Genomic DNA, 13,065 nt, shown 5'->3' with positions numbered 1-13,065 from the left:
TTATTCAAAATATACAAAGAACCCTTAAAATTTAATAATAAGAAACTGAACAACCTATTTAAAAATGGGCCAAAGACCTGAACAGACACTTGATCAAAGAATATATACAGATGGCAAATAAACATATGAAAAGATGTTCAACATCAGATGTCATTACGGAATTGCAACTTGAAACAGTAAGATACTACTATATACACCTATTACAATGGCCCAAATCCAAAAGACTGACAGCACCAAATGCTGGTGAGGATGCTGAACAACAGGAACTCTCTCATCCATGGCTGGAGGGAATGCAAAATGGGACAGCCACTTTGGAAGACAGTTTGGCAGTTTCTTACAAAGCTAAATATACTCTTACCATATGATCCAGCAATTACACTCCAAGGAGCCAAAAACATATGTCCACACAAAACCTGTACATAGATGTTTATGGCAGCTTTATTCATAATTACCAAAACTTGGAAGCAACTGAGATGTCCTTCAGTAGGTGAATAGATAAACAAACTTGGCACAACCCAATGAGGGTATATCATTCAGTGCTAAAAGGAAATGGGCTATCAAGCCATGGAAAGACAGGGAGGAATCTTAAAAGCATATTACTAAGTGAAAGAAGGTTTTTCAGAAAGGCTACAACTGTATGATTCCAGCTGTAGAACATCCTGGAAAAGGAAAACTATGGAGATGATGAAAGGACCGGTGATTGCCAGGGCTTGGGGGGAAGGAGGGATAAGTAAGTGGAGCACAGAGGATTTTTAGGGCAATGAAATGAGTCTGTATGATACCCCTAATGATGGATACATGTCATTATACATTTGTCAAAACCCACGGAATGCACAACACTAAGAGTGGACCCTCATGGAAACTATGGACTTGGGGTGATAATGATGTGTCAGTAGAGGTTCATTGATTGTAACAAATGTATGTCGATGGTAAGGGAAAGCAGGTGGGAGGAGAGAATATTTAGGAAAGCTCTATGCCTTCTGCCCAGTTTTGCCATGAACCTAAAACTGCTTTTAAAGATGAAGTCTCTATTAAAAAACATATACAACAGCAAATAAGAAGTCTGTTCCAACATTGGAAGAGTGGCTGTATGAGAGACAACATACTGCACTTGGGGCAAGAGCCAATTTCAAGCTCATTCACGTTGCTGTTGGCAGGATTTGATTCCTTGCTGGCTGTAGGCCAGAGGCCCCCCTCAGTCTCTTGCCACACGGGCTCTCTGATACAGCAGCTTGCTGCTTCAAAGTGTACAAGCCACAAAGCCAACAGAGTGAGTCTGCTAGCAAGATGGAAGTCATGATCTTATGTAACCTAATTGCAGAAGTGACATCCCATTCCACATTCCATTGGTTAGAAGCAAGCTGCTGGGCTCAGCCCACATTCCAGGGTGTGAATACCTTTGAGAAGGCAGGTGTCACTAGGGGCCATCTTAGAGGTTTGCTCATAAGGGAAAAAACAAATGGCGACATCAGCCCATTGGGTGCCTGTGGCTGGGGAAGGGTGGGGGGAGTTGATACAAAGGGGCATGAGGAAATTTTTGGGTGATAAAAATGTTCTGTGTCCTGATAATGCTAGTCCTTACACAGGTGTATAAATTTGTCAAATCTCATCAAATGGCACACAAAATGGGTGCACTTTATGATATGTAAATTAAATCTCAATAATAGAATTGTTTGGCAAATTTAGGGCTTTTGAAGGACTTGCCTCTCTACATTGACTGGGCGCATAAGGGCTATAAGATGAGCCATGTCCTGCCTCCTTGGCTGAGAGAACAGCATCATTCATTCTTGGCCAGGGAGGACTGGGGTGAGGTGGGTGAGGTACCCAGGGCACAACATTTAGAGAGATGCATGTGTGACACCAAGGGTGAGCATTTCCTTGAATTTTGTGTGCTGGGTCCTAGCCCCATTCTCTGCCTGCCTTGCTGTGATCTGTTTGAGATGCTCACACCACAGTCCCTCCAGTGAGGGCCAAGGGGAGCCCAGCCCAGGAAGATGGACCCCTGGATACAGAAGGGAGCACAAGGACCCCAGGACAGCCTGAGGGAAGCTGCAGAGCCTGAACACCAGCATCAGCTCGGCACTTCCTGCAGCCAGAGAGGTGATGGGACCCAGGAGAAGAATGAGCAGAGCTGCTCAGATGAGATGAAGCCCAACCGAACCCCTTTCAGATTCTGCCACATTGGCTAAAAGAAGAGAAAAGAGAAATTAAGCCTACATCCCCTCCTGGAAACCATGCAAACCTTCCTCCAGGAAAACCCAGCCCAGCCAGTATGTCGGAAAATGAGCAGGAAGCAACTCAGACACCCTGTCACTGCAGTGAGCCAGAGGTGAAGATGAGGATCAGTCTTGCAGCAGCCGGGGCCCCCAGAGCAAGGCCAGCCACACAAGAGGCACCACAAGTTCCAGAAAACACATGCCAGTGCCTACCTCTGGCTGAGGCGAAACCCTGCTTGGCAGCCATGCTAGGCACTTGCAACCAGGCTGCCACTCAGACATGAGTCCCCACGGCTCAGGGGAAACCCAGTCTGCACATCCGCCTCCAGCCCAGGCTCCATCTGGACACACGATCAAAATGACACAACTCATCTGAAGTCCCTGGTATTGGACTTGCACCAACGTGCAGCTCAAAGGACACACAAACAGGAAAATGTCACCAGAAACATGAGAAAGTACATTCATTAAGGGATGCGTGTGAGAAATCCAAGTAAATGTAAATCCTGAAGAATCAGGACAAACATCTTAATTCCTCCCAAGAAGCTGCACCCCTACTGCTAGAGAGGCAGACCTGGGTACAGACAAGCCCACAGGGGTCAAGACCACAATGAGGACTGGATGCAGCCCGCCATTGAGTGGGCAAGGGTGACCATGTTAATTAAGCTGGTGACAGCTCCCAGAACTCTGAGGGAAAGGATAGGGAGATGAAGTGATAGGACCCTGGGGAGACCGCATGCAGGGCTCATGTGGAAGGAATTCCAGGAGATGGCCGCACACAGAACGGAGGGGCAAAAGCCAGTGTAGTGACGGATGAAAATTTCCCTGTGCTGAAACAAAGACCAGGCCCACGTGCAGGGAGACAGGCTCACATAGCACACCTCCCACGGGGTTGAAGAGTGAGCAGAACAAGCCACAGTGCCAAAGTAGACAAGGAAAATGAACAAAAAACCAGGTACTAAGGGAGTGCCTGGGTGGCTCACTCAGTTAAGTGTCCAACTCTTAATTTGGGCTCAGGTCGTGATCTCAGGGTTGTGAGATTGAGCCCCGAGTCTGCCGAGTCTGGGCATGGAGCCTGCTTAAGATTCTCTCTCTCTCTCTCTCTCTCCCCCCCCCCCCCCCCCCCCCCCCCCAAAAAAAAAAAAAAAAAAAAAAAGCCAGGTAGCCATATAGGAACCAGAACTAAGTATGTATCACCTGTTTCCTCTAGGATCCTAAATGCCAACCAGGGTCTAGCAGAGCATCGCTTTTGAGTTTGTGGGGGCAAAAGGGGTCTCTATTTCATTTTATTTCCTTTTTTAATGTGATAAAATCCACATAATACAAAATTTACCATCTTAACCATTTGTGTCTGGTTCAGTGGTACTAAGTACCTTTATGTTGTGCAGCCGTCCCCACCATCCAAACCCCCAGATCTTTTCACCTTGTAAAACTGAAACTCTATCCCTGTAACTAATACCTCTCCATTCTCCTGCCCCTCAGTCCCTGGCAACACCACTGTGCTTTCTGTCCTAAAGGTTTTGACTACTCCAAGTACCTCAAAGAAGTGGGATCATAAAATATTTGACTTTTTATAACTGGCTTATTTCCCTCAATGCCTTCAAGTTTTATTCATGTGGTAGCATGTGTCAGAGTTCCCTTCCTTTTTAAGGTTAGATAATATCCCATTTATGTCTAGACATTTTGTTTCTCCTTTCATCCATCATGCACACTTGGGTTGCTTCCACATTTTAGCTATTGTGAATAATGCTGCTGTGAACATGGGTGTGCAAATGCTTCTTCAATACTCTGCTTTCAATTCCTCTGGGTATATTCCCAAAAGTATAAATTGCTGGAGCATACAGTATTTCTGTTTTTAACTTTGTTTGCTATTGCAAATGGAATTGTTTGGATGCTATTGTAAATGGGACTGTTTTTATTTTCCTTTTCAGAGTTTTCATTATTTATGTATAGAACTGCATTTTGTTGACTTTGTTGACTTTGTATCCTGCTACTTTGCTTAATTCATTTAATTCTAACAGCTTTGTTGTAGAGTCTTTAGGGTTTTCTTCATAGAAGATTATGTCATCTGCAAACAGCTAATTTTATTCTTCTTTTCCAACTTGGATGCCTTTTCTTTTTCTTACTTAATCACTCTGGCTGGAACTTCCAGTACTATGTTGAATACAAGTGGTGAATGCAGGCATCCTTACCATCTGATCTTAGAGGAAAATCTTTCAGTCTTTCACCACTAAGTATGATGTTTGCTGTGGGCTTTTCATATATAGCTTTTATTATATGGAGGTAGTTTCCTTCTATCCCTATTTTGCTGAGGGTTTTATCATGTTTGTCAAATCCTTTTTCTGCACCAGTTGAGATGATCATGTGGTCTTTTTCCTTCATTCTGTTAATGTGGTGTATTACCCTGATTGATAATACATCCTTGCATTCCAGGAATGAGTCCCACTTGCTACTAATCCTTCTAATATAAGTATAGTATAATCCTTCTAATATTTGACTGAATTCCATATGCTAACAAGTGTGTGTCACCTGTTTCCTCCAGAATCCTAAGTGCCAGCCAGTGTCTAGCAGAGCATTTGTTGATTTTTTTTGCATGAATGTTCATAAGGGAGGTTGGTCTATAGTTTCTTTTCTTGTAAGTGTCTTTGACTGGTTTTGGTATCATGGTTATGCTGCTCTCAAATAATGAATTAGGAGGTGTTCCCTCCTCTTCAATATTTTGGAAAAGTTTAAAAAGGTTTAGTATTAGATTTTTGATTACTGATTCAATCTTACTAGGCATAGGCCTATTCAGATTTTCTATTTCTACATGATTTAGTCTTTCTTAAAAAAGATTTTATTTATTTGGGGCGCCTGGGTGGCTCAGTCGTTAAGCATCTGCCTTCATCTCAGGTCATGATCCCAGGGTCCTGGGATCGAGACCTGCATCAGGCGCCCTGCTCAGCGGGAAGCCTGCTTCTCCCTCTCCCACTCCCCCTGCTTGTGTTCCCTCTCTCACTGTCTCTCTCTGTAAAAAAATAAATAAAATCTTTTAAAATTTAAAAAAAAAAGATTTTATTTATTTATTTGAGGGAGAGTGAGAGAGAGAGAGAGAGCATGAACTAGGGAGGAGGGGAAGTGGGAGAGGGAGAAGCAGACTCTCCGCTGAGCAGGGAGCCGGATATGGGATTCAATCCCAGGACCCTGGGATCATGACCTGAGCTGAAGGCAGACACTTAACCGACTGAGCCAGCCAGGCACCCCTACATGATTTAGTCTTGGTAGATTTTGTGATTCTTGGAATTTGTCAGTTTTATCCAGGTTGTCCAGTTTGGAGGCACACAGTTGATAGTAGTCTCTCCTAATCCTTCTTATTTCTGTAGGTAGGATCAGTAGTCATTTTAGTAACTTCTGTTTTTTTTTTTTTTTTTCTTAGTCCATCAAGCTAAGGGTTTGTCAATTTTATTGATCTTTTTGAAAAACTGCTTTCTATTCTCTATTTTGTTTTACTCCTCTAATTTTTTATTAATTCCTTCCTTCCACTAGCTTCGGGTTGAATTTGTTCTTTTTCTAGAAATTCCTTAAGTTGTAAAGTTGGGTTGTTAATTTGAGGTCTCTTTTTTTTTTTTTTTTTTTAAAGATTTTATTTATTTATTTGACAGAGAGATAGAGAGAGAACACAAGTAGGCAAAGAAGCAGGCAGAGGGAGAGGGAGAAGCAGGCACCCCGCAGAGCAGGGAGCCCGATGCGGGACTCGATCCCAGGACCCTGGGATCATGACCTGAGCCGAAGGCAGCCGCTTAACCGACTGAGCCACCCAGGCGCCCCAGAGGTCTCTTTTTAAATGTAAGTTTTATTGTCATAAATTCTCCTCTTGTCCCATAAGTTTTGCTCTGTTGTGTTCTCAGTTTTCTTCATCTCTATTTTTTTCTAATTTCCCTTATGATTTCTTCTTTGGTCCATTGGTTGTTTAAAAATGTGTTCTTTAGGGGTGCCTGAGTGGCTCAGTCATTAAGCATCTGCCTTCGGCTCAGGTCATGATCCCAGGGTCCTGGGATCGAGCCCTGCATTGGGCTCCCTGCTCCGTGGGAAGCTTGCTTCTCCCTCTCCCACTCCCCCTGCTTGTGTTCCCTCTCTCGCTGTGTCTCTCTGTCAAATAAATAAATAAAATCTTTTAAAAAATGTGTTCTTTAATTTCTACAACTTTGTGAAATTTTCCAGTTTTGCTAACAATTCCTAACTTCATCCAGTTGTTGACAGAGAAGTTTGTATAATATCTATCTTTTTTAAATCTATTGAAACTTAGTTTGTGGCCCTAATATTTGGGACATCCTGAAAAATGCCCCATTTGCACTTGAGAGTGTATGTTTCTGTTGTTGGGTAGAGTCTTCTGTGTATGTCTATTACATCTAGTTGGTGTATTGCAATGCTTAAGGTGTCTTCTGTTTCCTAATCTTCTGTCTGCTGTTCTTCCACTATTGCAAGGGGGATACTGAAGTCTCTAACTATTATTACAGAATTAGTTCTCCCTTCCATCTGTAAGTTTTGGCTTCATATATTTTGGTAATCCATCATTAGGTGCATAAATGTTTATAATTGTTATATTTTCTTGTTGTATTGGACATTTATTAATATATAAGGTCCTTCTTTGTCTCTGGTAAATTTTTGTCTGATCCTAGTATTGCTACCCTTGCTCTCTCTTTTGGTTACTATTTGCATGGAATATCTTTCCCCATCCTTTCACTTTCAACCTATTTGCGTCTTTGGATCTCAAGTGAGGCTCTTGTAGACAGCATATAGTTGAATCATGTGTTATCCATTCTGCCAGTCTCAGTCTTTTGATTGGAGAGTTTAGCCTATTTACATTTAAAGTAATTAATGATATGGTGGGACTTCTGTCATTGTACTTTTTGTTTAGTATATGCCTTATAGTTTTTGTCCCTCATATCCTGCAATACTGTTTTCTTTGTGTTTAGTTGACTGTTTGTAGTGAAATGTTTAAATTCCTCTCTCATTTCCTTTTGTGTATATTCTATAGCTGTTTTCTTTGTGGTTACCATGGGGATTATATTTAATATCCTAAAGTTGTTAACACTCAAATTTGAATCTATACCACCTTAACTTTAATAACTCTGCTCCCTTACAGTTCTATCTTCATCCCTTTGGTTGCTGATGTCACAAACTTAGGTCTCCATACACTGTGTGCCCTAAAACATAAACTAAAAATTCTTTTAAATGTATTAGTCTCTTAAATCATGTAGAAAACGAGTACAGTTACAAACCAGTGATACATTTTTACTAGCTTTTAAAATTGCCCATATTATACCTTTATTGAGATTTTTACTCTGTCATAGGGCTTTAAGTTACTGTCTGATTTCCTTTCATTTCACTGTGCAGGACTCCCCTGAGCATTTCTGGCAGGGCAGGTCTCATGGAACAAACTCCTTCACTTTTGTTCATCGGGGAATGTCTTTTTTATTTTTATTTTTATTTTTTTGGTTCATAAAAGCTTTATTCATAATAGCCAAAAACTGGAAATAATCAAAATGCCCTACAATGGGTGGATAGCTGCAGAAACTCTGGTACATAAATACCAGGGAAGACAATTCCTTAATAAAAAGGAACTGCTACATACAACAACTTGGATGGATCTCAAGGAAGTTATGCTGAGTTGGGGGGAATCCCCAAAAGTCATTACCTGTATGATTCCATTTAAAATGATAAAATTATAGAGCTGGAGAAGAGATTAGTGATTGCCAGGGCTTAGGGATTGGAGGGGAGGGGTGTCCATAGAAGGCTAAATGTTAATTATAAAAGGACAGCATGATGGAGAACTTTCTGGTGATGAAATAGTTCTGTATCTTGACTATAGTGGTGGTTACACGTGATAAAATGGTACAGTATTACACCCAGCCATCAGGGAATGTCTTATCTTCTCCCTCACTTTTAAAGGACAGTTTTGCCAGATACAGAATTCTTGGTTAACAGTTTTTTTCTCTGAGCACTTTGACTGTATCAGCCCACTGTCTTCTGACCACCAAAGTTTGTAATGAGAAATCTGCTCATAATCTTATTGAAGATCCTCTGTATATAATGATTTGCTTCTCTCTTGCAGCTTTTAAAATACTCTGGCTTTGGCTTTTGATTATCCTGTGATAGTTTGATTATAATAATGTTTCAGTGTGGGGCTCTTTGATTTCCTCTTACTTGGAGTTCCTTGAGCTTCTTGGATGTTTATATTCATGTCTTTCATCCAATTTTGGAACTTTCATTCATTATTCTTCAAATCTTCTCTCTGCCCCCTTTTCTCTTCTCCTTCTGGGACTCCTATGATGCATATATTAGTCTTCTTTTGATGTCCCACTAATTCCTTAGGGTCTGTTCACTATTTTCAATCTTTTTCTTTCTGTTCTTCAGCCTTGATAGTTTCCATTGTCCTATCTTCAAGATCACTGATCCTTTCTTCTCCCTGCTCAGATCAGCCTTTGAATCCCTTTAGTGAATTTTTCATTTTTCTACTCCATTGTGTATTGTCTTTGTTTATATGAATCTTGTGGCCTGTCTCTGTGTTGAGAATCATCCTGCAGTGTAAACTTAGGTCTTTTCTGAGACTTTCCTTGGGCATGCATGGTCACTAATTTTTCCCATATGTTGTTGTTTTTGCATGTCCTCCGTCTTTAAGGTCTGGCTCTCCAAGGGGGAAAAAGCAAAAAATGAAGGGAGGAAAAAGCACTGGCCCTTTAAATCCCCTGGAAGTCAAGTGGGGGGTGAGGAGAGGAGGTGGCTTGCAACAGTGAGGGGAGATGAAACAATGGCCGCCTGCCTATTTGTCTGTACCTCTGTGGTCAGAACCACCAATCAGGGATCAGATCTCCAACATTTGGAGGACAAGGTCCTTTTTTGCCCACCCTAGTTCCAACAGGCTGTGTGCTAGTTGCTCCAGAAAATCTGAACAGCTGCCTGCCACATGGCTGGGAGTGATGGCTGGGTAAGTGTTACTATGCTTAGAGCTAAAATGGGTGGAAATTAACCACAATTACTGTCCAAGCCTTCCCCCTGGAAATTGCAAGCTTTCAATAGACTCCAGAGTTCTAAAATGGCTGTATCAGACAGGTTCTGCCAGTGCAATCATTATCTAGTGGGGGAGACAGATGCATGGTGCTCCTACTCTGCCATCTTTCTCTATGTCAAAATTTTTAATTTTTGTTCTTTTTGCTGCTATTTCTGCAGGAATATGGTAACTCTTTCTCTTTTGCTTGGTCTTTTGAATGATCTTTATTCCTATTTGGTGGTGTTTGCCTTTTTTTTTTAATACCAGTCTAGTAAGCTTTCTGGCTATATGTCCCCAGGTATTTATGAAGGGATCATCTTGTTACCTTTCAAAAACTTGTTATAACTTCTGCAATTCAGCCCAACAGCTCTAAGAAAATTTCATACATATAAATGTACAAAAGTAGAGAGAATAGTATCATGAGTCCCCAGGTCCCATCACCAGCTTCAGCAGTGATCAACTCATAGCCAATCTCCTTTTACCTAGACCCCACCAAATTCTCCATCTTCCATGTTATTTCAAAGCAAATTCCAGGCATGTATCATTTCATCTGTAAATATGCCAGTCGATATCTCTAAAAAGATATGGATTCTTTAACATAATCACAATACCATCATCACATTTAGAAAAACCAGTAATCCTTAATATTAAATATCCATAATCCATAAGTGATTGGAGTTTTTAAACTTAGTTTGAATTAGAATCCAAATTAGATCATGCTCTGCAATTGGTTGTGTTGTTAAATCCTTTTTGCTCTATAGGTTTCCTCTCCATCTTGTTGTCCTCCTGCAGTCCAGTTGTTGAAGAAACCACGTCACTTTTCCAGCACTGAAGTGCTCCTTAGACTCTGTGTGCACTGGAATCCCCCCTAGAATCCGCATTTCTGACAAACACATAGGTGATATGCAGGCTAGCCTGAGGATCAATGCTGAGCAATATGTCCCTCATGATTTTGCATTCCCATAAATTGACGAGATCCAATTGAGGAGAAAATATTGTGACCCAACAATTTTACATCTAAAGAGAACTAGTAGGGAAAGGGTATCTTTTTACCCCAGTTACCCTGATAAGAAATAGAACAACAACGAAAGCCCTCCACCACCACCAGCACCACCACATCCATATAGCAAAGGAGGGCAAAAGCAAAGCAGTGCTGCACCAGCTGTAGGATCACACTTACAGCCAAGGGAATGAAAGTGAAGGAAGTATTTAAAAAAAAAAAGAAAAAAGGTTAAAACTGAATGCAATCATGTATCCTTTAGGAGGAGTACCACTGACCCTAAACGTACCTGCCCCTACAATGAGCACATGTGGTTCGAGGGAAGTTGGTCCTGACACCCAGGAAGTGCTCTCTGCTGTCATCCCAGGTGACCTGCATGAGCCCCACCAGCACCTGGGCAGGTGGGCTGTGTGTGAGCTGCATGTGGTCTCTCTGGCCACCCACCTCAGCCCCCATCATACTCACAAGCTTCTGGTCTCGGCCCTCCACCCCAAAGCCAGGGGAGTGTAGCCTGGAGGGTTCCTGGGGGGGGTGGCCTGCACCCCTGTGCACGTGACAGGCCATGGGACCCACAGTGGACAAAGGAGCAGCAGCCCATGGTGCTTTGCTTAAGGTTGGGAAAATGTCAGTGGGTTCTATCAACAAATGCAGGAAGAGCCACAGAATCACCATGGGGGTGGCAGGGCCCCTCTGGGCCTCCCAAGTGGATTGACCAGATGTAGCTGCCCACACTGGGTGGACCCATGCCAGCTCTAAGAACAGGGATTGCTGCTCGGGAAATCCCAACAGATGATGGTCAGTGTCTGCCATTATTGTGAAAGATTTTTATTTAGTATTATTCTTCAAGTTTATTATTTCACTTAAAAGTTGGTTGTTGGAATTCTATTTCTAAATATATGCCCAAGGGCGCCTGGGTGGCTCAGTTGGTTAAGCAGCTGCCTTCAGCTCAGGTCATGATCCCAGGGTCCTGGGATCGAGTCCCGCATCGGGCTCCCTGCTCAGTGGGGAGCCTGCTTCTCCCTCTCCCTCTGCCTGTCCCCCCCGCTTGTGTGCTCTCTAAGAAATAAAATCTTTTAAAAAAAATAAATATATGTCCAAGAAAACTGAAAACATGTCCTCACAGAAACCTGTCTATGAATGTTCACAGCAGCATAATTCCTAAGAGTCAAAAGGTAGGATCGACCATTTTTGTCCACTTTGTCCATTTCGACAAAGTATGGTCCATCAACACAGGGGACTGTCACACAGTCCTAAAAAAGAATGGAGTTCTGACACATGCCGTAACATGGACGGACCTTGAAAACATTCTGCAGAATGAAGGAGCCAGACACAAAGGCCACCACTGCATGGCTCCACAATTATGAAATGTCCAGGAGAGACACACAATGGGGGGAAAGGGAAGGATGGGGAGTGACTACTAATGGGGACCAGGTTTCTCTGGATGATGAAAATATTCTAAAACGAGATGATAGCGATGGTTGTGTAATTGTGTAAATATCCTGACAACTACTGAACTGTACTTTTTTTTAATTTTTACTTATTTATTTAAGAGAGAAAGCACACGAGCAGGGGGAGGGGCAGAGGGAGAGGGAGAGAATCCCAAGCAGACTCCCCACTGAGCATGGAGCGCGATGCAGTGCTCGATCTTAGGACCCTGAGATCATGACCTGAGCCAAAATCAAGAGTCTGATGCTTAACAGACTGAGTCACCCAGGTGCCCCCTGAATTGTGCATTTTAAAAGAATTTTATAGGTGTGTGAATTATACCTCAATAAAGCTGTTATTTTTTTGTAGTGTTGATTTTTAAAGATCTTAAATCTTAGTCCTGCATCTCAGCAGCATCTCTGGCCCCTGGGCACGCAGACACTTTGCAGTCACGGCCCCTTAGCCCTCAGGACAGTGGTGGGGCAGTGAGGCTCAGAGAGGTGAAGTGCCCAGAGCTGCACTGAGTGGGCAGGGCCCTGCCTGTCCCCCATCCAGGGACAGGGAGGTCAACCAGCTGAAGCAGTGGGTCACCACACTGATGATGTCCATCACCAAGGAGGAGGAGATGGCTGCCGAGCTGGAGCTCAAAGCCCGAGTCTTCCACTTCGGCGAGTACAAGGGCGCTCAGGAGGTAGGCCCCCGATCAGCAGCCAGTGGGCAGCGGGCATGGAGGGAGTGAGGGTGATAAGAGCACATGTGGGAGCACCCAGTGCCCCTTACCACCTTCCAGGCTCTGTAGGCCTGACAGAGGGGCACTGGCTGGAGACGGCCCTTGGTCCCCAAACTGGAGCCACCCTGTGTATTTATGCCTCTTGGCCGTTCAGCTGCCCAGCACACCTCCTCCTTTCCTTCCTTCTTTCATTCAACAAATACGTCTGTTTCTTCAACACAAAGTGTCTGAAGGTGACCCTGCCAGGAGGAAAAAGGCATGTCCCCAAGACAGCCTGAAAGAGTGAGAGAATTCTGAGGGCACAGAGGGCCAGGAATGTTCCAGGGTGCAGTGCGCACCCTTCCTGACAGTGCCCTCGGGGCCATAGGTACAGTCCCAGCTTCCTAATTCATTCAAACTACTGTTGAGCACCTACTGTGTGCCAGGCCGGGCCAGGTACGCAGGACGCCACAACATGCAGGCCGGCACGCCCGCTGCCTGTCAGACAGACAGACTCACTGGGCGCTGGCTGTGCCCCACTCCTGGCCTGAGCCTGTCTGTCTGCTGTTCCTCATGCAATCCTCACGCCCACTCCATGTGGTAGGGGGTGTTAGCTTTCTGAATGTCAGAACAGGCTCAGAGAGGGGAGTTCATCTGCCCTGGGCCGCACAGAAAGTAGCTCACAGGA

At 43.5% G+C, this 13,065-nt stretch overlaps 1 protein-coding gene across 1 annotated transcript in view; it reads left to right on the top strand.

Moving 5' to 3' along the window:
- The window catches only part of CFAP100 (cilia and flagella associated protein 100), a 32,569-nt gene that overhangs the window by 16,893 nt on the left and 2,611 nt on the right, over positions 1-13,065 (top strand). Inside the window, exon 12 of the mRNA XM_032412162.1 lies at positions 12,224-12,359. Within this exon, the coding sequence (XP_032268053.1) occupies positions 12,224-12,359 (136 nt within the window). The remainder of the gene's footprint in view (positions 1-12,223; positions 12,360-13,065) is intronic.

The sequence above is a fragment of the Phoca vitulina genome, unplaced genomic scaffold (genome assembly GCF_004348235.1).
Source record: "Phoca vitulina isolate PV1807 unplaced genomic scaffold, GSC_HSeal_1.0 scaffold13, whole genome shotgun sequence".
Taxonomy (NCBI): domain Eukaryota; kingdom Metazoa; phylum Chordata; class Mammalia; order Carnivora; family Phocidae; genus Phoca; species Phoca vitulina.
Note: the sequence above shows the minus strand (reverse complement) of the source record. Positions and strands in the feature narration are given on the sequence as shown.